At 42.5% G+C, this 25943-nt stretch overlaps 2 protein-coding genes across 13 annotated transcripts in view; one reads left to right on the top strand and one right to left on the bottom strand.

The window, feature by feature from the left end:
• The window catches only part of BCLAF1 (BCL2 associated transcription factor 1), a 31848-nt gene extending 18214 nt beyond the window's left edge, over positions 1-13634 (bottom strand). For 8 of the 11 annotated variants that reach the window (XR_013540602.1, XR_013540604.1, XR_012085836.2 and 5 more), the window contains exons 1-6: positions 13463-13634; positions 10232-10281; positions 9266-9388; positions 6838-7743; positions 2216-2881; positions 1949-2118 (exon numbers count right to left, since the gene is read on the bottom strand). Coding sequence is in view for 6 of the 11 variants with exons in the window: in XM_020779436.3 (XP_020635095.2) it covers positions 1949-2118; positions 2216-2881; positions 6838-7743; positions 9266-9369 (1846 nt within the window). In the remaining 5 variants the exon portion in view is untranslated. Of the gene's footprint in view, positions 1-1948; positions 2119-2215; positions 2882-6837; positions 7744-9265; positions 9389-10231; positions 10282-13447 lie in introns of all 11 variants that reach the window. The other 3 variants (XR_013540603.1, XM_078383328.1, XM_020779465.3) reach the window with 2 other exon arrangements.
• A 1481-nt stretch (positions 13635-15115) lies between these two features.
• Positions 15116-25943, top strand: part of LOC110082664 (uncharacterized) — a 35086-nt gene continuing 24258 nt past the window's right edge. Inside the window, exons 1-5 of one of the 2 annotated variants that reach the window (XM_020800429.3) lie at positions 15116-17778; positions 21692-21811; positions 22350-22469; positions 23556-23675; positions 25067-25189. In XM_020800429.3, the coding sequence (XP_020656088.3) occupies positions 17553-17778; positions 21692-21811; positions 22350-22469; positions 23556-23675; positions 25067-25189 (709 nt within the window). In that variant the 5' untranslated portion in view covers positions 15116-17552. The remainder of the gene's footprint in view (positions 17779-21691; positions 21812-22349; positions 22470-23555; positions 23676-25066; positions 25190-25943) is intronic. The other variant, XM_072996376.2, reaches the window with a different exon arrangement.

The following is a 25943-nucleotide window of genomic DNA, read 5'->3' as shown; positions in this document are numbered from 1 at the left end:
TTATATTCTTACTAAGATGAAACATATGGTTGCAGAAATAAGAAAGCTGTTTTCCCCATGCAGTGATGAAATCCTGTTAGCCTTGTGTTTTAGACAAATACCTTTTATTTAGGTGCCGAGTAGGACACTGAGCCTAGCTCAGTGAAATCAACTAATCTCGTACTCCTATGTCTCTACTATTCTATACCTTTTCTCCATCTTTTAACTGACAACTAAGCACCACATGGGTATAACTAGGTTGCTTAAATTCCCTGTACTGGTTCAAAAGAACAGATTTCTATGTACAACTAAACAAGATGAAAATGGTCTCACCCCTGTGCCAATACAACACAACTGCAACAGCATTCTACACATCTTAGCTAGGCTGTGATACTTATATAATTGAAACCTGAATGTGATCCTACAAAATGACTAATTGAGCAAGAAACCAAGTATCAAGGTGTTGTACTGTATTTCCCATCTGCAGAAGGCCAAACAAGATGGTTTAACAAAACAAAATAATTCTGGAGTATAGCAACTGAAATCTCAGCAAGTTACAGCTACAAGCCAAATGTGCATATATACAGTGGGGTCTCGACTTACAAACTTAATCCGTATTGGAAGGAAGTTTGTAAGTCGAAAAGTTTGTAAGTCGAATCAGCATTTCCCATAGGAATGCACTGAAAACCATTTAATCTGTTCCGGCTATTTTTGGTTCTTAGGTTGAGGGGCATTTCCCATAGGAACTAATGCAAAGCCGGTTAATCCGTTCCTACCACTAGAGGCAGAATTTTTTCTTTTTTTCCTTTTAACCTAAATGACTTAGGTTTTTAAAAAAGGAAAGAAAAGAGGGAGAGAAGGAGGGAACAGACACCTTTTTAACAGAACACCCTGAAAAGCACATTTTCAGCCAAGACAAGCACCTTCTGGGAAAAACCAAGCACCTTTCAGAGAACAGATCACCTTGAAAAGCACCTTTTCAATCAAGACAAGCCAATACAAGCACCTTTTGGGGAAAAGGGGGGCAGCAAAGGAGGGAGGGAACACCTTTTAAAAATCCAAAAACCAAAAATTAAAAAAGTGCCAAAAATAAAAATACTGTCCGTACCGCACTGTACCAGGCAACACCAGCAATACCAGGCAGTACCAGGCAGTCTGAAGACTGTCTCCAAATCCACTCTCAAAATGCTGGGAAGAGCGAGGAAGCAGATAAGCACCCTCTTCACTGGCCAACGGTTAACTGAAAGGTCAAATTTCATGCTTTCCCCACCTCAAACACATTTTTTTGTTTGTAACTCGAATCTAAGTGTGCAAGTCGAGTCAATAATTTTCTATCAGAGTGGTTTGTAAGTCGAAATGTTTGTAAGTCGAGCCGTTTGTAAGTCGAGGGTTGACTGTATAACTGGACAAGGGTAAGCATCCTATCCAAGGAAACTCAACTTATGATGAGAATGACGTTTACATTTTTGCTGAGTTTGTGATGCTATTTTTTCTCAGTGAGGTTTACTGGTTCTTTCTGCTCATACTAGCTAGCTGATATTTATAAGATTATTTCCTTCAGCATAATAATCACAATATTGAAACCTTGTCTGTTTCCACTTTTCCCCCCAGTTCCATTACTCAAGAGGTCTATGTCGTCTCACTGTTGTCCCCTTTCTTCTCTGTTTCCCATAACATTCCTTCTCTGATCCCCTACCTCTTTTATCACCATCCTTCCCCTTTCCTTGCCAGTGTTTTATTTCCATTTCAGCTCCCTCATCTTTTTCTTTAAAATCAAGAGGAAAGAGGAGCAAGATAATTTCTCAATATGTTTAACAAAAAATTAACTATATTCCTAGAAGTCTGTAGTGTTAGAAAATATAACTATTAGCAAAAAGCACAAAGACAAATCTATATAAAAATAGCTCAAAACGTATCACATTAGCAGTATATTTCTCCTAATGCTTTGTACAGTATCTTCAACACATACCTTTCACATGATGAACTAAGGATACAACATGCTGAATAAATGACTCTGATGTGCTTTTGGCGGCCTGTGGTAGCTTAATGTGGTCAAAGATGGATCGGAACTCTTGCTCCTTCTTGACTGAGTGGACAAGTGTACTAGCAAGCAGCCTGTCTTTAGTCAGGGAAGCAGGTCTGAAGAACACACACACAAAGGAAAACAAGTACTTTATGAAAAAACCAACAACTCTGTGATAGGTAAGAGAAACCAATTACAAATTAGGACAATTACCTGTTTGAATCATCAAGTGGCACAGGTGCCATTTTAAGTTTAACTTCTGGTCGATGAGAGTCGCTGGCTATCATTTTGATTCTAAGCGGGCTCTCCTCCCTGAAGGCAGATTTCTCTCTTGCATCCACATTTTTGTGCAGGGGAGGGCTATAATCAAATAGTTCTTTGAGCTTCTCTGACTTTACCTGTTCAGGTGACTGGGTTTCTTTCTTCATCATTCTCTCAGAAATTTTCTCATCTTCTTTGTGCTTATCTTTAGGTACACTAGGCCTTTCCACTACATAGGTAGTCTCTTTAAGTTTGTAACCTTTATCTTCTCTAAATCCTTCACTCTCTCTATTTCCCTTCAGAGAAATTTTAGATTTGTATTTCGATCCTTCCTCTTCAGCATTCCGATGAGATGCAGTAAAACTCTTACCCTGATCTGCCAAAACAGACTTTCTGAACTGTCTATAATCTTCTGTTTCCTCTGCATCTTCCCCTTCGGAGTCATTGAACTTTTGCTTTCCAGAATCTTTATCCATATAATATTCCAAAGCTTCCTGATCCTCCCACTCTCTTTCTCCCTCTGTCCTTCCCTTTTCTGATCCTCTTTCCTTCTGAGCATCCTTCTCCCTAGCATTACTTCTATCAAGCAGGTATACTCTAGACTCTTCATCTGTGTACCTGTGAACAGCAGAGAGAAAAAAGGTAACTCCCAGCTACTTTTATTTACAAAGCACCCCAACTCTACATAACTTCAGTACAAGGTAGAAAAATTCACACAACTAAACCATTTTCATATATTAATTGATGCTTCTTAATATTTGAAAAGAAAAATATTAGGATTTTAAAAATTAATATCTTGCACAAATTCCAGTATCAAATAAGAAAATGAAATAATCACTTTTGTAATTCATTAAGTCTGATATAGCTTTTATAATTAACCTTTCAATCTGAATTCCATAGCTATCCATTATATTTCAAACATTCAGAGGTAATAATATTGTCATACACTAATCTAAACAGAACACCTCCCATCTGATGCCATGATAAAACACATTCAAAATCTGGACACACTGCATTGTAACCCACCAGCGAAAGCAGCCACTGGAACAATAAAATGTAATTTTGAGCTATTATCCTTGTAGATGCTGAAAGTGCATTTCATTTTTTTTAAAGTTTATCTTGTTCTATTATAGATGTTACTTGTACAGCCTTTAGCAAAATGGACTTATCTTTATATTAGATTTTTAAATACATACAGTGGTGCCTCGCATAACGATGTTAATTGGCTCCAGAAAAAAAAACGTTATGTGAAAACATCGTTATGTGAAGCACCATTTCCCATAGGAATGCATTGAAAACCGGTTAATCCGTTCCAATTGGAACAGATTATCCGGTTTTTTCCCTCCCCCCGCGGCTTGGATCTGACCCACGGCGGCTACCTCAGCCATGGCTGGACTCCCTAGAGTCCGGCCATGGCTGGGGTAGCCGCTGCGGCTCGGATCCAAGCTGCGGGGGGAGGGTGGTGGGCTTGGATCCCACAAACCGCTGGTTACCCTTTAAGCGGCGGGGACAGGGTGGGGGGTGGATCGGGAAGCTTGAAGCCTCCCCGCGCCGCTTACCCAGGCCGTTCTGGGACTTCCAGAAGTCCGAGAATGGCCTGGGTAAGCAGCGCGGGGAGGCTTCAAGCTTCCCGATCCACCCCCCACCCTGTCCCTGCCGCTTAAAGCCTCTTTGCGCTGCCTAGCCCGGCCGTTCTCGGACACCTAGGTGTCCGAGAACGGCCTGGGAAGGCGGTGCGGGGAGGCTACCGGCATTGGAGACAGGGTGGGGGGTGGATCGGGAAGCTTTAAGCCTCCCCGCGCCGCTTACCCAGGCCGTTCTGGGACTTCCAGAAGTCCGAGAACGGCCTGGGTAAGCAGCGCGGGTAGGCTTCAAGCTTCCCGATCCACCCCCCACCCTGTCCTCGATGCTTGAAGCCTCTCCGCGCTGCTTACCCAGGCCGTTCTCGGACTTCTGGAAGTCCCAGAACGGCCTGGGTAAGCGGCACGGGGAGGCTTCAAGCTTCCCGATCCACCCCCCACCCTGTCTCCGATGCCGGTAGCCTCCCCGCGCCACCTACCCCGGCCGTTCTCGGACGCCTGGAAGTCCGAGAACGGCCTGGGTAAGCGGCGCGGAGAGGCTTCAAGCATCGGGGACAGGGTGGGGGGTGGATCGGGAAGCTTGAAGCCAATCCGCGCCGCTTACCCAGGCCGTTCTCGGACTTCCAGGCGTCCGAGAACGGCCGGGGTAGGCAGTGCAAGGAGGCTTTAAGCGGACACCCCCCACCCTGTCCCCGCCGCTGGCAGCCTCCCTGCGACGCCTACCCCGGCCATTCTCGGACGCCTGGAAGTCCGAGAACTGCCGGGCTAGGCAGCGCAAGGAGGCTTTAAGCGGCGGGGACAGGGTGGGGGTGGATCGGGAAGCTTGAAGCCTACCCGCGCCGCTTACCCAGGCCATTCTTGGACTTCCAGAAGTCCGAGAACGGCCTGGGTAAGCGGCGCGGGTAGGCTTCAAGCTTCCCGATCCACCCCCACCCTGTCCCTGATGCTTGAAGCCTCCCCGCACCGCTTTCCCCAGCCGTTCTCGGACTTCCAGGCGTCCGAGAACGGCCAGGGTAGGCGGCGCGGGGAGGCTGCCGGCGGCAGGGACAGGGTGTCCGCAAGGCTTCCAGGCAAAGGCCTGGAAGCCTTCGACACCCCCGTACCCTTCCCCCGCCGCCGCTGAGAGCCTTCCGAGCTCTCAAAGGGCTTTCTCCAATATCGGAGGGGGCCCTTCGAGAGCTCGGAAGGGAATTGTCGGCAGGGGACGGTGGCTTCGGGGTCCTTCCGAGGCCGCAGCCCACTGCCAACATTTTCCCCCAGCTGAGCGGCGGGGCTTCAAAGCTCCCGCCGCTCAGCTGGGGGAAAATGGTGCCTATGGGGAAAAATCGCAAAGCGATTTTTCCCCATAGGCAAATCGTTGTGCGATCGCAAAAGCGATGGCAAAAAAGCCATCGCTATGCGATTTTTTCGTTAAACGGGGCGCTCGTTAAGCGAGGCACCACTGTATTTTAGAAGAAAAACTATCTGCCATTGGATAAGTAAGATTTAAACAATCAGCCTTGAAGAGCAACATAGGCCTATTATCTACAGACTTTTTCAACTGCTTAAAATAAGGATGGCAGAAATGGATTACATACCTATTTTCAATACTTTATAAAGAATGTGAGATCTTCTTGTTAGCTAGAAAATAACCAAGTACTGTATACTACAATGCTGTTTATACTTAAGATCAAACTATTTATATGAAAGGCCAAATTGGCTAATCAAGTAACCACTTACATTTGAAAATTCAAACTAGACTTCCTCAAAAGCAGCCTTCCCAAATCTAATACCCTCTGAATGTGCCGGATTACAATTCTGACCATCCCCAGCCAGCATGGCACTGCCCAAACATATGGAACAAGATGAGTCTTGAATGTCTGAAAAATCTGATTAAGTCATAATTAGAAATGGGCACAAATCAAAAAAACAAATCACCAAATTCATTTTAAAAAACATTAATTTGTCAATTTGTATTCATACAAATCAGTCTTGATGAATACAAAACAACAAATTTTTAGTGATTTTTGATTCATCAATTTGTTGGGCTATAACCCCCTCCCCGGCACCTAGACACACTAAAATAGCAGGGAAGCTTCCTCTTGCTCTCCTCTACAATCCCTCCAGGTTTGGTGAAGTTTGGGTTTCAGACATCCCAAGTTACACATCCACGAATTGGGTCTTCTCAGGAAAGTGCCCCTTAGAAGCTAGCTTGGGGAAACCCAATCTTCACCAAACTGGGAGATACTGTATAAGAGACTCATGGGGAGCTTCTTTGTAATGTTGGCATTTCTAGGTGCCTGGAGGGAACTTTCCTGGGGGGCCTTCTTTGTAGGTGTATAACTCATCCGATACCCGATCTTCACCAAACTTGGAGGTATTGTAGAGGAGAGCAAGAGGAAACTTCCCTGCTATTTTGGTGTCTCTAGGTGCTTAGGGGCCATTTTATAGGATTTTAAAGTAAAAAATGAATCAATAAATTGATATGTCGATTCATCAGAAAAAAACTGTAACTTCGTAATTTGTTGACCTTGACTGATCATGGATCACCATTTTTCTGATCAATGCCCATCTCTAATCATAATGCTTTATTCACCAAGAGAAAAATGTATTTCAGCTCTACTGCTTAACAAGCTCATATTGTTTGGAGTGTAAATGTACACTTTTAAGCACATGGTACATCAAATTCTCTTAAAGCTCTAGAAGATTAAGGAAATAATTCTGACAAGGATCCTTAATATACATTGCTCTCTCTTTTTTCCAAATTGAGGAATATGATCTGTCTTTTTTCCTTTTATAGTTTCATATAAAACCATTACAAGATACCAAGGGAACACATCTTTTCAACCCTCATTCAGAAAGAATCATGAATACCAAATATTTTGCATACACCTTCAAATCAGAATCAAATCACAATATAAAATGTAGTACTTTTAAAAGCACAATACATATACTAATAAAATATTAAATTGTTATATAACTGAATAACTTTATTTCTGTGGTTCCAGATCTTACCTTTTAAGAAACTTTGCACCCTTTGTACTTTCTTGTTCCCCAGCTTCTGCATAAAAAGATCGTATGCGAGTCTCCTCACGTGGAGCATTCTGCAAGGCAACTGGTTTGGCAGGGCTTCTCCTTGTAGGAATGTGATGCAGTGGGCTATTCTGGGAAGGGCTGTAGCGACTAGAACCATTTCCCAAGGATCCAGACCCAGACCTTTCAGGGCTATGCTGAATGGAATGTGAGTGCTGAGGTGTGTCTTTTGCTGAGTGAACTGTGCTAAGTAAGTGAGCATCAGAACATGAAGAACTCTGGCTAGGTGGGGAGGCAATAGAGGGGCTATGGGGAGATCTTGGGCTGTTATCATATGCTGAAAGGCCAGGCCAAATATCACCTGAAGCTGCTGCTGACTTACTAAAATCATCTAGAGGCTCAGATGGATCATGTTCAAATGTATTTTTCTCTTCTTCTTGTGATTTATTTTTTAAAGAGCTATCTTGCAAAGCGGTTGCCTCAGTTTTCTTTGTTTGCTTTTCTGATGACCCACGTCTTTTGGAAGAGACAGGAGATTTGCTATATGGAGATGAAGACCGAGATGAAGAGGACCTTGGAGATCTGGAAGATCTGTAGGATCGTCGAGATCTGCTCCGAGATCTCTGGGAAGATCTTGACCTTCTCTTTGGACTTCTGGAACGCGAGCGGTCTCGTCGAGGGCTTCGAGAATGTCTTCTATTCCAGACAGGTCTATAACCTCCACGATGGTATCGTCCTCCGCCTCCTGGATAATATCCTCTACCTCTTCCTCTATAGCCATAGGGACGCCTCATTCCTCTATTATTTCTATAATCTCTGCGGTAATCTCTATTATAAACACGCTCTCTACTGCGAGAGCGTGAGTATGTTCTAGACCGAGACCTAGAACTAAAACAAAAAAGAAATTAAGTGTCCAAACCATAACTACCAGTAATATAGCAAGTGGCTGTGAGAACTGAAGTCCCAACATCTTGATGATACTGGGCTGCCAATCCCTAAAACAAGGGTGGGCAATACCTGTTGGCAACATAGCCCTCCCCCAGAAAGCATGCTGAGGTCCCAAACCTACCCTAGAACTCCCCACATGGCAAAATGCAGGAAAAATGTTTTGGCCTCTTAGAAGTGTTTGGGAGTAGTGGTTTTTGCAAGGGTCCTCCAAACGTCTTTGACTTTTTAAAAAGTAACTGTTTTTCACAATTTTCAAGATTGTTGCAGGCTATGGCAGGTTCAGGGGCTAGTATCTGGCCCTCAAGTGCACTAACTCACCTCTTACTTAAGATAAAAATCTCAGATGTGATCTTCCTATGTTTTTGAAATGTCTTTTACAGACATTCCAATGAACGAAAAATAGTTTTCAATGATTAACTGACAAATTGCTCACAATAAGCATAATATAACAATAACTGTATGTTATCAAGTTTATTCCAATTTATGGTGACCCTTTTCAGAGTTTTCTGTGTAAATATTTAGAATTGGTCCACCATTCTCTTCTTCGGTGGGCACTGTAGTATTATACAGCTTGCCCATGAGGAAACAGGCTGGCTCTTTTCTCAGAAGGCACAGTGTGGTATTGAATTCCCAATCTCTGGCTCCTCAGCCAGATACTTAAACCACTGAGCTATCCAACCAGCTACAGTAATATAATAATCTACAACCACTCCTTGCACAACTATAGCCAGTAACTATGAATACCCAAGACAAAAACACATCTTCTAAAATAAATAGGACCTTCAAGTGTCTTGTTTAAAACAGTAACATGAATGTGGCTAAGAAAGCCTTGCAATCATATTCTTCCCTCCTTCTTCTCCAGCACAGATGAAAGGTAGCTGGAAGCTTTCACTTACATTTTTCAGTAAATGAAGATTAGTGTTACATCCAAGTCCAAAACACTGATTAGGCTTATATAAATAATTCAACTAATTAAGTCTTGGGTTTCAAATTGCCTCATTTTAAACATCCCAGAATCAACATTAACCACCATTTGATGCTTCACACAACAGATGTAGAAATTTCAAAAATGCTTCACGTCTACATGAAGAAGAGCTGTGAACCCAAGGCTAATCTAGGCTCATTTATATCACACTAAACCAGTGGTTTCCAGAACAGGAGTGTGGAGGGTAACGGAGAGGGAAAAGGGCCTGTGCAGAATAATCTTGTTTGCTCAGAAGCAAATCCCTTTTGACTTTAGTGCCCAGGTTGGAACCAGTGGTAAAATGGAGAAGTGCAATGGTTTCTGAAAAATCAAAAAAAGGATCTGAATCTCTACTAAACTGTAATTTGGCTTTATATCTGAAAATACTTCCAATAAATCTGTGATTCTCAGGACACCCAGGTACTATAAAACACCAGTAGGTCTTATTTTCAAATGTAAGAAAAAACAGACACAACAGAAAAACATGCAAAAAAGTACCTGTATCTCTTTTTTCTAGAGTGTGATCTGGATCTAGATCTTGAACTAGACTGAGATCTGGACTTTGACCTTGAAGAATGTGATCTAGTATTAGAACGACCCATCTTCCTGATTGGCTCACACCTATTTAGAAATAACAACAAACCAGTAAAACAAGACAACCTTCATTTCAGTTAGATCGCTTCTAAAGGAACAAACATGGATCAACGGATACATGCATGAAAACATGTTTAAACAATCAAATGCATTGCAAGTCAACAAACTATATGATTTATTTTCACAGATTCTTTCATCTGAAAACCATACCTGAACAAGGGTAATATGGAAGACAAAGGCTGAAATCATGTCACTCAGAGTAGTCAGTTGCACAAGAGTAGCCAATTGAGTCAATGGGGAGTCGATAAGTTAACTCCACAAGCTCCACTGATTCAAGTGGGCCTACTCTGGTTGTGACTTACTTTAGCAGGGTTTGAATCAATGGAATTTACAGAGGATCTGACTCACCAACCACTATTTAATTGGTCTGCCCTACTGCAACTTGCTACACTGAGAAACAGGATTTTATTTATCACAGTAATACTGGACATAATCCTACTGCATAATGACCAGAAAACCAAAATGATGGCTGAAATCCTGTAACAGTTACACAGTGTAACATAGATGTGTACTGCCACAATAAATCTCCATAGACAGATTTCTAAACGTATGTCAATTCGTGTCTAAAAGGACTCTTGCATTTGTTCCCCATTAAGAGGACTACCCCTCCTGTCATTTAGATGCACACAGATATTGCTGCATTGTCTTTTACACAGCTCAAGTAAACTGACCATGGAGCTGGTAGAAGGCTGAAGACCTCCCCTTCCCAAACTGATGCAGCATATCCATTTTCAATTCTCCCCAAGGCCAGTTAAGATCTATTTTCAAGGCTTTCATCAAGAATTCAAAATAGCCTGTTATTTATCTTACCTTGTAGTCTTGCACAACAATAAGAACGCAAAATTCACTCAGATCACTTCCTATTTAAATGAAAAAAAGGTATTGTTACCTTAACTGTCGTTTCTAACCTTACATAAGTTTTTAAAATATCTTGAAGTATTAAAGATATAAGTTTGGGAAAGCAGTCATTTCAATCTACTAGTTTTGTGCTTAAGACATTAGTTCAAAGTCTAATAGGCTTACTGTAACGATTGAATTAATACATGTGTACATACTGCTGAATTCTATATACACTAACAATACATCTACAGTATTTCACAGTTATAAAATATTAAACGATCTACTTCTATCTGACATTGATCTGTGACCTGTAAAGCGGGACCCCCATATCCCTGGTTTCAGTTATCTGCTGTTTACTGCAGTTCAATATACCAGAGGTCCCCAACCCCCGGTCCACAGCCTGGTGCCAGTCCGAGGCCTGAGCCAGACCTCCTTCCCCACAGCTGATTTGCACATGCGTGTGCTTCAGCGTGCCCATGCAAGCACCGTCGTTCGTGCATGCAAGCCTGCACAAGACCCACACTGCCATTCGCGCATATGCACAAGCACCCACGTGCGAGGCACCGTGCCGCTGTTCGCACATGTGCAGGGGTGCTCCGCCTTCCCCAGCCAGTCCACGGGGTGAAAAAGGTTGGGGACTCCTGCAATATACAACATACAAGTGGGTGGGCCTTGTGGCCTTTGTCCTGCCTCCTTGTATGTTTGTATATAGGATTCAGTACTATCCGTGGTTTCAGGAATTTGTGGTGAATCATGGATTGGATCACTGACAGATATGGGGGTCCTAATGTACTATCAAAGCATATCATACTATAAGTCACTGGTTCCCAACCTTGGATAACCCAGGTGTTCCTGGACTGCAACTCCCAGAAGCCTTCACAATTAGCTGTGCTGGCTGAGGTTTCTAGGAGTTGCGGTTCAAGAACACTGGGTTACCCAAGTTTGGGAACCACTGCTATATGTTAGATACACAGCATTTTAAAGTGTTTTTGAATCATATTTCAGGGGAAATACAGTGGTGCCTCGCTTAACGAGCGCACCACATAACGATGAAATCGCATAGCGATCCGTTTTTTCGATCGCTAATGCGATCGCTTAACGTTTTTCCTATAGGGCACAATTCGCTTTGCGAAGACCGGTAAGCGTTTCGCTTACCGATCTTCGCAAAACGAAGCCCGACGATCAGCTGTTCGGCGGCCAAAATGGCCGCCGGAAGCCCGGAAATGGCCCAAAATGGCCACGCGCAGCGTTTTCGCGCCCTTGTTAAGCGAGGCGAGGGCGCGAAAATGGCTGCCGGCCATTACGAAGCTTCGTTGAACGGTGAGTATTTGGCCCATTTGGAACGCATTAAACGATGTTTAATGCGTTCCAATTGGTTTTTTTGATCCGTTCAACGATGCTTCAGCATAGCGAAGGTTAATCCGGAACGGATTAACCTCGCTATGCGAGGCACCACTGTACATACACCACAGTGAATTACTAACACTGCTTCAACATACATCTTTGAAGGCCCAAAATGGAGAATCTGAATCTAAGTCTCTTGCCTTAAACTATGTAAAAGTGCCAATCATATTTGCATGCACTGCTCCCCAAGCCTCTGTGAAAAACCCTGCATCCAATCAAAATTGTTGGACAAAGAAATCCAGCAGACAGTGGACCCTTGACTTACAGACTTTTTGAGTTACAGACTTCTCTGGCCGCAAAATTTAGATTTGACTTGCAGCCTGAGAATTGACTTACAGACCAGAAAAAAAACCAAAATGGAACAAAAACGGCCTGTTACGGGATTAATTGGTTTTCAATGCACTGTAGGTCAATGGAGACGTGACCTACAGACTTTTTGACTTGAGAACCGCCTTCCAATATGGATTAAGTTCTCAAGTCAAGACCCCACTGTAGAGAATTAGACAGGTAATAAGTACTTGCTAGCATGGGAAATGAATTACATTCTGTTCTGCCTTAATTATGTTGTTCTCAAAGAACATTCCATAACTACAATGGTTAGATGATACTGCTAGAGTTATAGCAACTTACAGGTGAGAAGATCTGTTTCTTCTTTTAAAATTCAATTCTAAAAATTATCTAGATTGGGAACTGTAATAAGAATGATAGGATTTCTTTTCCTTGCATATGTATCATCCTGATGGGAATTGCATATACTCCAAAAATTGAAATCTGTACATCTCTCATTCTTATAGCCTATTTCTTTTCTCTGAAAGCATAAACATCTGGGAATACTGTACTCGTCAGTGATCATATAGGAGCAAACTTAACTTGAACTAACTTGCTCCAAAAAGGACAAAATTGCAGGAGTTAAGCAAAACACTTTGCCCTGAAAATAGAACAAAGGTAGGAATAATCAGCCACGTTTGTTACCAAACCCACCCTCAATAGGGAGCTGCTGCCTAAAAGTGCAGCTTCACGATAACCTGTTTCTTTAGATCTGCAACTGACGTGTGTTCAGGGAGCGCGTTAAAAAAAATTAACAGGAGAAGGGGGCCCACAGCTGCCTCAGAGGGAACAAACGCGGCGGAAAACGAAAGCGCAGGTCTTCGCCCTTCATCCGTCATCTTTACTCGGTCGGCGCTAGCGAAGCCACGGGGAGAAGAGAGGCGGAACGGAGAACAGGATCAGGCATCGTCGCCCTGCCTCAGCTAAACGCCAGAAAGCGCCCCCTCCTTCGCCTTGCGTGAAACAGACGCCAGTCTTTCTCCCCCTCCCCTCCCCAGCAGTCCTTTGGCCACGCCTCACGGGCCCGGCTAAGGATCCTCTGCCCCTGGAGGGAAATGGGGGAGAGAAAAGGAGGCCAAAGGAGAGGGAGCGGCCGGGCCCACTCCGAGGAAAGCGGCGCTCGCAGCGACAGAGTGCCCAGGAAAACCTGCCTTCCTCGACCAATCCAGCGGCCCCCCCGCAACTCGAGGGAGCAAAACGGGGGAGGGGAAGGACTCCCAGAGGTCGAGCCCAGAACATTAGAAAGAGCCCAGAAACTGGATGGGAGGCGGGAGAGGCCTTGGCGGGCTACCAAGGAGTCTCACGCCATAGCGCGAGGAGCGGGAGGGGGGAAGAGAAAGCGAGGTCGTCACCATGGCGTCCGAGCGAAATTAACGTCCACCGAAGCCGGGCGAAGCCAAGGAACAAGACCAGGCCTCACGGTCTCCACCCTAATCCAGCCATTCGAACGCTTACCCGGCTCCGTTTTACCTTTTTGAGGGGGACACCTCGCGTTCGACTCTCACTGCTCGGCGGCCATTTCCAGCCTCCGTGAAGGAAGAGAAATGGAGGGAGGGGGAGAATCATAGAGAAACCAGTTTTTGCGACGTTAGACGACCGCGCATACGTCACTTCCTCTTAGGACGGGCCACAGGAAAGGAAGAGAAACGTCAGCAATCACCTCTTATTTATTCGGCGCTCGCTGTTGCCCATAGAAAAGATGGCGAATGTGAATGACGTAACCCCCGCAGGCTTCTAGCTTTTAGTATCACGTGATGTTTTTTTTTCTGGGCAATGAAGTAGGAAGGGGCAAGTTGTGCGAGTGCGCGTGTAGTTTGTCGTGGGAGGACTAAATCTTTAGGCGAGGCAAGAAAATTGGGAGGGGTTTTTTTTTTGGTTGTTGTAAAAAAAATTGCAAAAAGTAAATATAACAGTAACGGTGTAGTAGACCGAATGACGAGCTAGGATTCTGGAGCTAAGGGTTTGTGCTTGGCCATGAGAGCTCCCTGGGGGGCGTGGAACTAGTAAAACCGCGCCATAAATACTGTACCTCGCTTACTGTAAAAGCCCTATTAGGCTCGCTATAAATCGGTTCCGACTGGGCGACGCAGAACGAACTGAACGGACTGGCAGATGCCATCAGGTTTTCTTGAGCCTATTTACTAGTCGTTTAGGCGGGTATTGTCACGAGTTTTTAGTGCCACCGCCGTTGAACTTCGCTATAACCGTTAGAAACAGGTTAGAGAGGGTGAAAGGGTCGCCCATCCGAATGGATTCGGACATCCGAAAAATAGGCGCCCTAGAGGAGAAGAGAAGAAACTTCGGACTGATGGAGTGGGGCCTCTGGACCCGATTTGGATCTCCCTTTGCATCATGTATTGTAGCCAACAACAAAAAAGTGAATTAGCCCACCTCCAAACACGTGTTGTTGTTGTTGTTGTTTTTTTTGCATTCTTGTGTATTCAGGTTAATATAACCGAATAGAGATTGTAATGTGGATTTTGCTCCAGTACATTACCTTGCTTGTTTCCTAGTGGTTCAGCTTCCAAGATTAAATATACTGTATCTGCATTTATGTGTGTACTGAGGTCGTTGTAAAGTTCCTTTCTTTGAAGAAGTTCACAACCCTTTTGAGTTGGTTGGGTTGAGTAGTAGTAACTTCCCTCCTGTCTTTCAATAAGTAAGTGTGGCACTGAATCTCTGCACTACACAATTTGAACTTTTTAAAGGGTCCTATGCCCATGTGTAACGGGACGTGGTGGCGCTGTGGGCTAAACCGCAGAAGCCTGTGCTGCAGGGTCAGAAGACCAAGCAGTCGTAAGATTGAATCCACGCGACGGAGTGAGCGCCCGTCGCTTGTCCCAGCTCCCGCCAACCTAGCGGTTCGAAAGCATGCAAATGCAAGTAGATAAATAGGAACCACCTCGGTGGGAAGGTAAACAGTGTTCCGTGTCTAAGTCGCACTGGCCATGTGACCACGGAAAGATTGTCTTCGGGCAAAACGCTGGCTCTATGGCTTGAAGAGCGGGATGAGTGCCGCCCCCTAGAGTCGGACACGACTGGACAAAAATTGTCAAGGGGAACCTTTACCTTTACTTTTTATGCCCATGTCTGAATGCATCATAATGCCATAAAAGAGAACAGTGTAATATAATAGTGAAGGAAGGTTTTTAGCAATTTATCATTGATTGAAGCTGTGCCTCGGTGGATGTAAATGCATATTGCAATGTAACACATCTGTGAAGATTCTCAGTCATCCAGATGAGGTTATCTAGAAGCTGAGTCATGGCAACTAGACTTCTTTCTTGTTAGGTTGAAACATTTCACTATTCATCCAAGTAGTTTCTTCAGTCTGAGGAAGTTGGTAGCAGATCCCTGATATATCCTCCATACTGGTTTCACTTCCCTCTGGTCTGAATACACTGGTTAGATGGACAAAGCACTGGGGGTGGTTGCAGTCCTTATCCACCCATTGTCATGGGTTGTTAACAGTGGTCTTTCAAACTATGAGCAATATCTTTATTAGGCCATCAAAATATCAGAAACAGAAGCAATATTTTGACTCTTACAGAAGTCTGTCAGGCTGGGCATTGCAGATCCAGGGGTGATGCAGAAGAAACGCAAATGTTCCAAAACTAATGGGTAGATGTGTGGCTTAGTTTCTTCTGAGTCCGAACTCTACTGTTTTAAGTAAGTTCTAAAGTGGGCCTGCGGGGAGGTAGCAGGTTTCAGCTTTCACCCCAAGGATGTAGATTAAAAGGTTTCTCAAATTTCTTGGATAGTTACTCAGAACCCCATATACTCATAGTGTACATATGAGGTGAGCCAAGTCTGATGAAACCAAAAGTATTACCTAGTGGTTGGAGGAAGAGGTTGTCCTCAGTTTATAGTCCTGCTTAGATGATGTTAAACATCCTTGCCTGGTTCTAGATATGCTCTAGTCAGTTATTTGGGATAAAGGTGTGTGTGTGTGGAGATCCATATCTGTGGCCCAGTTCCAGCAAGCCCACCTGCTTTAGGAGGTCAATCAATCTTGTATTTGGATTTCCTCTTTTTCTGCTGCCTTCCACTTTTCCCAGCGTTGTTGTCTTTTCTAGAGAATCTAGTCTTCTCATTATGTGCCCAAAGTAAGGCAGTCTCAGTTTCAACATTTCTGCTTCCAGAGATAGTTCAGGCTTTATTTGCTCTAGGACCCAATTGTTTGTCTTTCTGGCAGTCCATTTCAGCTTTCACACCCATACAAGGTGATTGGAAATACAAGAGAGTGGATGGTCTTGGTCTCCAGTGACACCTTGCACTTGATAATCTTTTCTGATTCCTTCACTGCTCCAAGTCTTAGTCTTCTGATTTCTTGGCTACAGTTTCCATTTGGATTGATGATTGAACTTGTATGTTGTATGTCTCTATTGATGGAGCATATCAGTAGGTGGCACTCTTTACTCAGAGGCAGAACAAAACAGCAAATAAGCAGCACCTGTCTCTTTATTTTACAAGAAAAGGTTGTAATTGTACATGTTTTAGAACTTAGATAAGAGGTGGGCAATATATAGTCAACTACCTAGATAGCAGAATGAGTTGGAGCACCTATCAGGAATCTGAATACCCACTGTGACTTGCAGAAGACAAGCCAGGCTGCATGGTCTTGTGCAAGCTACATGTTCCAGAATGCTCCTAGAAGAAGGGATTGGTGAACTATTTCTTATTGTGCAATGGGAACAAGGAAGGAAATATAGGTGCGATCTGGAGAAATGCAAGATATTTTGACATTCCTAATTCTGGCCTTTTTCAGTTTGTTAATGAAATCTTTATGTTCGTTCTGTCAATACACATTTGTTTAGAATAAGGCTTCCAAATGTTTGGTGCACATTTCCCTTCAATTCATTTGTGGGCCTGCGTTTTTGTACATTGAAGGGGAAATACAAACCATCTTTTAATTACTGTGGCACATGTATTTTGTTTTTGGAGACATGAAGTACTCAAAGCTATTTGCCAGTTCATATGCTACTATTGTTTTAGTCTAGAAGGAACTAGAATTACCTGTTTGTTTAACTCTTTTTGTCTTCCGTGATTGGCAGATCCGCGGTAGAGGTGGGGACTAGCAGGTGCCCTCACCTGTGATGTCATGCTACAAAGGCATTACCTTCCTTTGTTTACTATTCCAGAGGCTGTTGCTAGTCTCTCAAAACAGTTGTGCTTAGTTTTACCATTCAAAACATGTTTGGTTTGCCTCAGAACAAAGGTAGATTCTGAATATACTGTTCTTGATCATCTGATTTTTTTCTTTGATGTGAAGCAGGGAAAGGTGATTGTTTCTGACTGTGATCCAGGCTTTAGAAACGATGTCTTAAACTTTTGTATAGAAAACTACAGTTAGATATTAATCTGTTGTGCAGTGTGATCACAGGAAATAGTTTTAGCTTGTCACCCCCCCCCCCAACGTCTGTCTTAGATATTTATGCGTAGTGCTATCTAGACCAAGATCTGCCAATATTAGGGAGCATTGCAGAAAGAAAACAAAGTGTGGAGCTGCAAGCGCTCAGTCCTTGTGCATTCTGGTTTTCTGTGGATCACAACATTAAGAATGGGACAGCTGTGTGCAAAATGTGTCCAGTTGCTTTGTGACTTTGCTCTCAGAGTGAAAAAATTCTCAGTGGACCTGATGTTTGACATTAAGGAGTGTTTGACCCAAGTCCTTAACTGCCCTTGTCTGAAGCGGAAAAACTTTGAAACCAGACAGCTATACAAGCCTGCTTTTCAGACTCAAGAAGAAGAAATCGCCCAGGAGTTTTTGCAGCACATTGAAAAAGGTGAGACATTTTTGCATGTGAAACTGGGGCAGCTAAGGGCGGGGTTTACTTTCCTGCTTTCTAATTTATTAGTTGTGGGTTGGCTTATTTGTTTATGTGGTGCTAATATTTGGTATACTATTTAGATTTATTTTGTTTTGTGTTATATCTGTTTCATTTTGGATGTAAAAAGCTCAGAACTGTGTTTGTCACCAATTGGTGCAGTATGATAGATAGACAGACAGACAGACAGACAGATAGATAGATCGATTGATCGATCGATCGATCGATCGATCCTCTGGATTGTGCAGTTCAGTGGTCACAGACGAAATAGGGTAAAGAGTTGTTTACACTTCTGCTGTTCAGGTGAGTGCTGATTAAAAGAAGGTGAGAAATAAGTGTCAGTGGCACCAAATGATGATCTTTAAGAAAAATAAAATTTGAAATAAGAAACAATATTCTTTTATATTCATCTCTCATTTGACATGGTACCTCCTCAGATACATGCCAAAATATTTAACTTTTCTAATTCTGATGCTGCATTGTCTGTGCTCACCTAAGTGATTATTGAAAGCAGAACCTAAGTAATATGACTAGGTAAATTAAAGTTTCGAAATACTTTCATATGATCTACATTCATGTTTTTAGTAGAGAGATTTATGCGATCTGAAGAGAAACCAGAGTATGTTTTTAGTACAGCACCTCTTGTTGTGATATGTAGGTAAGGCAGTGGCTCAGAGACCTTTGGGTAGTGTGGGCGGCATATAAGTTAAATAAATAAATAAGTAGGAGTGTGCCGATGTTTTTACTGGGGCAGACTAACATGGTAGTCCCTTTGGAAATTATTACACCAGAAAGGTGATTTCAGTTGCTTATGAAGTTCTGATTACATTACATCACTGTGAGAGCACAGCCCTCAGCTCAGTGAGGCATAGAGAGGACTGAGGTGGCAAGGTGGCAATTTTCATTGTATTTTAATCATTTTATCTTTTATTGTATTTTAGTTGAATTTTAATTGTTGAAAGCCGTCCAGAGACCTTTGGTGTTGTTTTTTCTGAAGAGCAGGAGCTACTTTCCATACCACATTTAGAACGATCTCTCCATTAAGATTAGGCAGGCTAGTGTGGGATGCTCACCCAATAAGTTAAATACTTTATTTCTTTGTCCACACATTTTCTTGACAACAGTCCTTCTGAAGGGGGCTATAGCTCATGAAAGTCCACGCTGTAACAGATTTGTTAGTCTTTATGTGCCACAGATATCTTAATTGCTAGTGAAGTTCATTATAAGCATAATGTGAGTTTGTACTAATATTTTTGTTTCTGGGTTATTGTTTTGTTGTTTTTTGAACATAGATAACTGCAGTTCAATGGTTTAAAACTATGAGCGAAAAAGATATTGGAATACGAGCCAACAGCGTGATGTGGCTGCAAAAAGAGGCAAATGATACTTTAGGCTGCATTAACAGAAGTATTACTTTCTTGGGCTCCATGATCACTGCAGGTGGCGACAGCAGCCATGAAATTAAAAGACGCCTGCTTCTTGGGAGGAAAGCGATGACAAACCTCAACAGCATCTTAAAAAGCAGAGACATCACCTTGCCGACAAAGGTCTGCATAGTCAAAGTTATGTTTTTTCCAGTAGCAATATATGGAAGTGAGAGCTGGAGCACAAAGAAGGCTGACTGCCAAAAAACTGACGCTCTTGAATTGTGGTGCTGGAGGAGACTCTTGAGAGTCCCCTGAACTGCAAGGAAAACAAACCTATCCATTTTGAAGGAAATCAACCCTGAGTGCTCACTGGAAAGACAGATCGTGAAGCTGAGGCTCCAATACTTTGGCCATCTCATGAGAAGAGAAGACTCTCTGGAAAAGACCCTGATCTTGTGAAAGTGTGAAGGCAAGAGTAGTGGGTTAAAAACTTGTATGAAGATGATTTATATAGTTATGAGGAAATGTAAAATGGTTCCATAATGGTTCTGTGTAGGAATGATTTTATATGATAGGAATGTTTTCTTCATGAGCCGATGGGAAACTTCCTTGTATCCAGCCATATCAGGAGACGATAAGGCATGAAGACACATGTTGTCTAGATCCGAGACGAGAAGGAAAACAACATCTGAATTTCTCTTGGGAACAGAAGGCGGGATGAGAACGGACTTTCCTAATCGCCTGTTGGTCAGCATCTTGAGAGACGAAGAGGAAGGGTGACGTCAAAAAAAGTAGAAAATGGAGTTTGTGCCATGTGGACTGTTCCTTAGACTATAGAGAGGCTTAGGAGCCATTTTGAATCTTTTTTCCCTATGTTAGATCAAAGGGAATTGGAATGTAGAACCTCAGAGAGGAGAGGGGGGCTATACCCTATGCCTACTCTTAAAGAAGCTTCTTAGAAATTTTAGCTATAGTTTTGCTTAGTGAGTGATGCCTAGATTTCACTGTAATACTCTATGGAAATGTAACTTATGCTTTCTTATGCAACAAACTGAATATTTATAAAGACTTTATTTTTTCAATAAAAGTATTCTTAAAACTCCTTAAGAATGGTCTTTTGAACAGCAAGTCTGCTGAGCCTGCTTCCAGAGAGATTGTGAGGCCACAGAATGCTACAGAGTCCTATCTGCCTGAGCTTTGATAGATCTGGCGACTACAAAGCTCATGTGTGTGTTCTTGCTGAACTTAATTAAGTGCAATCAAGTATCTTTTTAGGATAGACTTGTGAGAAGGGGTCTGTAATACTTCCTGGCTGAGGTCATCTGGACTCTACCCAGCTGTAAAGGAGATTCAGATACTCTAATTGCTCTCTATCCGCCGACCAAATGCTCTCCAACAGGAGACTGGGTCCTGACCGTTCCAACTCCAGGAGGCAGTGGAAGACAGGAGGGCCTGGTGTGCTCTGGTCCATGGGGTCACGAAGAGTTGGACACGATTTAACGACTAAACAATAATAATAAGAGAAGTATAGTCTCCAACCCCCGTGAAGTGCTAGTTCTCTGTTTGGCACTGGTTAAACCTCATCTTGAGTACTGTGTCGGGTTTTGGACACCGCACTTTGAAAAGGATGCTGACAAATTGGAACAAGTTCAGAGGAGGGCAACAAGGATGATCAGGGGGCTGGAACCCAAGCCCTATGAGGAAAGACTGAAAGAACTGGATATGTTTAGCCTTGAGTAAAGAAGACTAAGGGGAGATATAATAGCATTTTTCAAATACTGTACTTGAAAGGTTGTCATACAAAAGGATTTGTTTGGTTAAATGTCAGGAAAAACTTCCTAACTGTTAGAGCAGTACAGCAATGGAACCAATTATCTTGAGAGGTGGTGAGTGCTCCAACACTGGAGGCATTCAAGAGAAATTTAGACAACCACCTGGCAGATATCCTTTGATTTGGATCCCTTTTTTGAGCAGGATGTTGGACTTGATGGACCTCAAAGGCCTCTTCCAACTTCTTGATTCTATGATCCAGTTATGTGATTAGCATTTGAGTTTGCATTCAGCTTACTCTGCTGAGCTGTTGTGACCCATCTCATTTTTGTTTATGTCATGACTTGTTCTTCTGATATCACATGGATCCTATTTTAAAAAGTCACTTTTTCTCTACAAGGTGAAGGACAGATCAAACAACAACAAAGAGAAATTAGATTAATTGGTGTAAAAGAATTAGGAGGAAAATAATTCCAGTAAATAAAACTTACTAAAGGAACAATAAGATATTAAATCATAAAAGCAAAAAGAGTAAATGTTGGCTAGTAAATGTTTTTCAAGCAACTGATTAAACTTGATCTAGTAGGCTAACTTCAAATCAAATATAAAAATTATAAATATTTTTATATCAAATTTTGTATGATGCGGTTTTTCTACTACTTTATATTTGGGTTATTCAGATACACACAAGTTTTTCTGATGCAAATTGAACTCTGTCGTGATAATGTCTTCAGGTTTTGAAGCATCACCGCTGAGCAAGGTCTCTCTTGAGGCTCTGAGGACTTTGGCATATTCAGAGAATCCTGGCTTACAAATGTCTGCTGCTGCCTATTATTTACAGATGAGTCAATACAGTAAGTAAGATCTGTTCTACATGCTTTTTAAAATTCACAGAAATCTAGAGAAACAAAACATTTTCCCCAAATCCAGCTGAGTTCATTTCTAAAACCTCTGTATCACAAATACCTTTGTCAAATATATATATATATATATATATATTGGCTGCACAGTCAAAGGGTATATTCTACTTCATGAACGTTCAGCAGTTATGCCAGTTCAGGTGATACATAGCGCTAGTGGATGGATGGATGAAATAATATTACCTCAATTCTCTCCTCAAAGGCTCCTATTCCAGTAAACAACAGGGCATTATCTCTGTACTGTGAATGCTATTGTTATGGAACTTTATATGCACAATGGCCTGCATTTTGCCAAAATCAGTATATTTGTGCAGTGTTCACATCCCATGAATTTGTATGGCCAGAATTAATATGGAGACTTTGGAGGTCCCAAAAAAGTGGAGATAGGTGTCACTCCTGTTATGCACAAGATCTCAGATAGTCAAAGACTTCCAGAAATGATTTTTGTCAGCATTTCCTCTTATTCTTGCAGTGAATATCCAACTGCCTCCAGAGCATTTGGAAACTTACTATGCATTGCTGAAATCTAATGACTTGGAAGTTCAGCAGATTTCATCTTTGTCCCTTCTCAATTTCTTACTGGAAGGAAATGGTGAGTTAAATGTTTGGGAGATCTCTTCCTGACAAGATAAATATACAGTGGTGCCTCCCTAGACAGTTACCCCACATGACAGTTTTTTCGCTAGACATTGACTTTTTGCAGTCGCTATAGCAATTTGCAAAACAGTGATTCCTATGGGGGAATTTTGCTGGACAATGTTTAGTCCCTGCTTCACAAACCGATTTTTGCTACACAACGATTTTGACAGCTCCCTTCGTGCTTGCAAAACAGGTGTTTTCGGGACCTAAGCTTTGCAAGACAGCTATTTAAACAGCTGATCGGTGGTTCGCAAAGCGGCTTTCCTATGGCCGAGCTTTGCTAGACAATGACGATTCTTCCCCATTGGAACGCATTAAACAAGTTTCAATGCATTCCAATGGGGAAATGCTTTTCGCTAGATGATGATTTCGCTAAACAGCGATTTCAGTGGAATGGATTATCATCGTCTAGCGGGGCACCACTGTAGTAATTTGCCTAAGATTTTGAGGTTCCCTTCATTCACATGCCAGTTGAAATATGCCTTTAGGGATTGCTGTAGCTGTCCTGTAGGATAGGATACATGAATAGCAGTAAATGGAATTGGTTCTTGCTCCCATAAAATTTTCTGCGAGTGGGGTGAGGGATATAAAGTCACAGGAGAGCTTTTGCTTCTTGCTGATGGAGCATAATCATGCTGGCCACCAAGGGGTACATTTTTTCCCTTGCCAGGCTGATATTGGATGATAATGGTAATCTTTTGCCACCTGTCCCATAGCACAGTGGTCACCAACTTTTTTCGGATTGTGGACCGGTTGGGGGGTGCAGGCTCTGTGTGCGGGGGGTGCAGGTGGCACCCTCGCGGGTGGGCGTGTCACGTTTTGTGGAGGGGCGTGTCATGCTCGCGCCTTCCGTGCGCGTGTGTGTGTGTGTGGGGTGCCAGAGATCCATGTCCACGGCCCAATTCAAGGAAGCCCACGGACTGGCGCAGGACCGTGGACCAAGGGTCGGGGACCCCTGTCATAGCATATAGCCAAATGAAAGAAGCTTTTGAAATAGTCGTATTTTAAATTATTTATGATTGCCTTTATTCCCAAACAGTCAGCAAACAACATGTCATGCAAATGGATTTACTTGACCCAATTCTGGAACTGCTTGACTCAGACGACACCACCGTCCAGTGTAATTCTTGTGCCTGCATCATGACACTCGCTGTCTCAGGTGTGCATGATTAAAACATTTAAAGGATTGTGTGTGAATTTCGTTCAAGGGTGATTTAGTATTTAGGCTTTGTGTTTAGGTTGGAATAACTTTCTTCGCAGCTGGGATGCACCCCTTTCCCAATCAAGATATGCATGAATAAAAATTAGTCATGTTTGATGCGTGCATGTAAAATATATGCATGCTAATATTAATGTGCTTTGTTTAGCTTTTGTTAATCATGGTACGGGATGCTTGAGTGGATGAGCTGGGAGCTTACCTTTGGACAAAGGAGGGAACAGACGCTGTGTCAGTACCTGATGTGTGGGAGAGACCTCAGAAGGCCCATGGAGATTGATGCTGTGATTATTATTCTTTCTCCAAAACCTTAAAAGATTTGACATTGCCAAATGACACTACTCATTACTGCACAGGTTCTGTGTTCACACCATTCCCAGCCTAAAGCTGAATTGGGGGAATTTGCTAATATACGATTTCTAGAAGTGAGTGCCCTCCCTTTGGATCACATGGCTGTGTTCTCTACTGGAGGCTGCACAGCAGTAGTGGGCAGGGCAAGAGCTAAAGATGAGCGGGACCCCCACCTATCTAATAGTGGATGCTTCTGTGTCTGGTGCTGGACCCTGACACAAATAAAACTCATTACCCTGCTTTTCAGTGGGTCGCTGAATCCCCTCAACGGCTGAACTCACCAGAAAAACATAACTGGGCCTTTAACACCCCTTCGTCAGTTCTCAATTTGGGTCAGATGTTGCCTCCCAGCAACCTATGGGACAACCTCATTCACAGAAATATTTGTAGCAGTGACTGTTAGGCATCCAGGTGGAATGTTAGCCATCCCTGTGGAATGGACTTCCATTGGAGGCATGCCAGACTCCCTCCCTCCACATTTTCAGGAAACCAGGAAAGGCAGAGCAGTATAGAGAGGCTTTTAGCCACATACTTCCCTGAGGTTAATTCATGACCCATACTCTACTGTATATGCTGTTTTATATGTTGCCATATGCTGATTTTTGATTTGGTGAGTTGGTTGAACTAATATCCTTATATCTAATATTTCTTGTGTAAATCACCCAGAATAGTGGCTTTCACTAAGCTGTGTGGTATAGAAATCTCTGAAAAAAATAAATCAAATCAAATCAATCAATCAATCAATCAATCCAGAGCTCCCACCCTTTCTTAGTATGCTTGGTACTCATATGCTGTACCTGGAAAACTCTTAAAAGGGTCACCATAAGTCAGAATTGACTTGATAGTATATGATGATGATTCCCATCTTCTGTCACAGAACTGCTAAAACTGATCTCTTCCTTTAGAGTACTCTGAAGGTAGTACAGGTACTTCTCTCTCAGCAAGAAAAAAACATTTACTTCTCTTTCATTCTGTTTCCTCAGATGTCAGCCGGGAAGCCATTGCTACAGCAGGAGGAGTTATACCATTACTTGCCCTTTCTAAATCTTACAATCCAAGAGTCCAGCAAAATGCAGTTGGAGCTATTTTCAACCTCACACAATCAGGTATTACGGTTTATTTCAAATGTTCCAATATAGTAACACAGAGTTTTGTGACACTCTTGAGATGAACAGTAAGTACCATAAAACTCTTTGGTCTTTTGTAACAAGCTAAACATGGCTACCTCTCTAGTAACCAATAATGATAGTAGGAAAAACATATCGCTGATATTACTCTTTTTGGGAAATGAAGGGCTTGTCACTTTGTATTTCATTGGTATTTTTAATTTAAGGGCCAAACTGTGTATTACAGATAGCTCGTCATTAGTAGCTGAAATCCATTTGCATTCCAGAGACATGATCCAGGCAGGTCTTCTTGAAAGCAGTCATATTTACAAGCAAAGACTGTACTTACTTCCCAGTGACTAATAACAAAATAAAGCAAGCTTTCTGAATTATCAGAGATTTGAAAAGCTCCTTCTATGATAACCAGACATTTCAAAACTTAATGATTTCACTCTCTTCTAATGACATACTGCATATATGTAATATACTATTTGGCCCTGGATTGTGGTAGAACAGTTTAGTGAAAACATGCTTCAGCAGGTCTTTAGACACTACTAAGGAAACAGATGAATTTTGTTGTAGATTGTATAATATGTGGGATCTTACAGTCAGATGCACTCTTTCATGGACTCTTAGGTGAATGACGTACTGCCATTTTGTACAGAAGTTTAAATGAGATGTAACTTTTATTCCTAGTTGTATCCAGATTATATATAAGCGTGACTTCATTGGGATGAGTTTCCTATGATAGATA

This window comes from Pogona vitticeps, chromosome 1 (assembly GCF_051106095.1).
Source record: "Pogona vitticeps strain Pit_001003342236 chromosome 1, PviZW2.1, whole genome shotgun sequence".
NCBI classification, from domain to species: Eukaryota; Metazoa; Chordata; class Lepidosauria; order Squamata; family Agamidae; genus Pogona; species Pogona vitticeps.
Note: the sequence above shows the minus strand (reverse complement) of the source record. Positions and strands in the feature narration are given on the sequence as shown.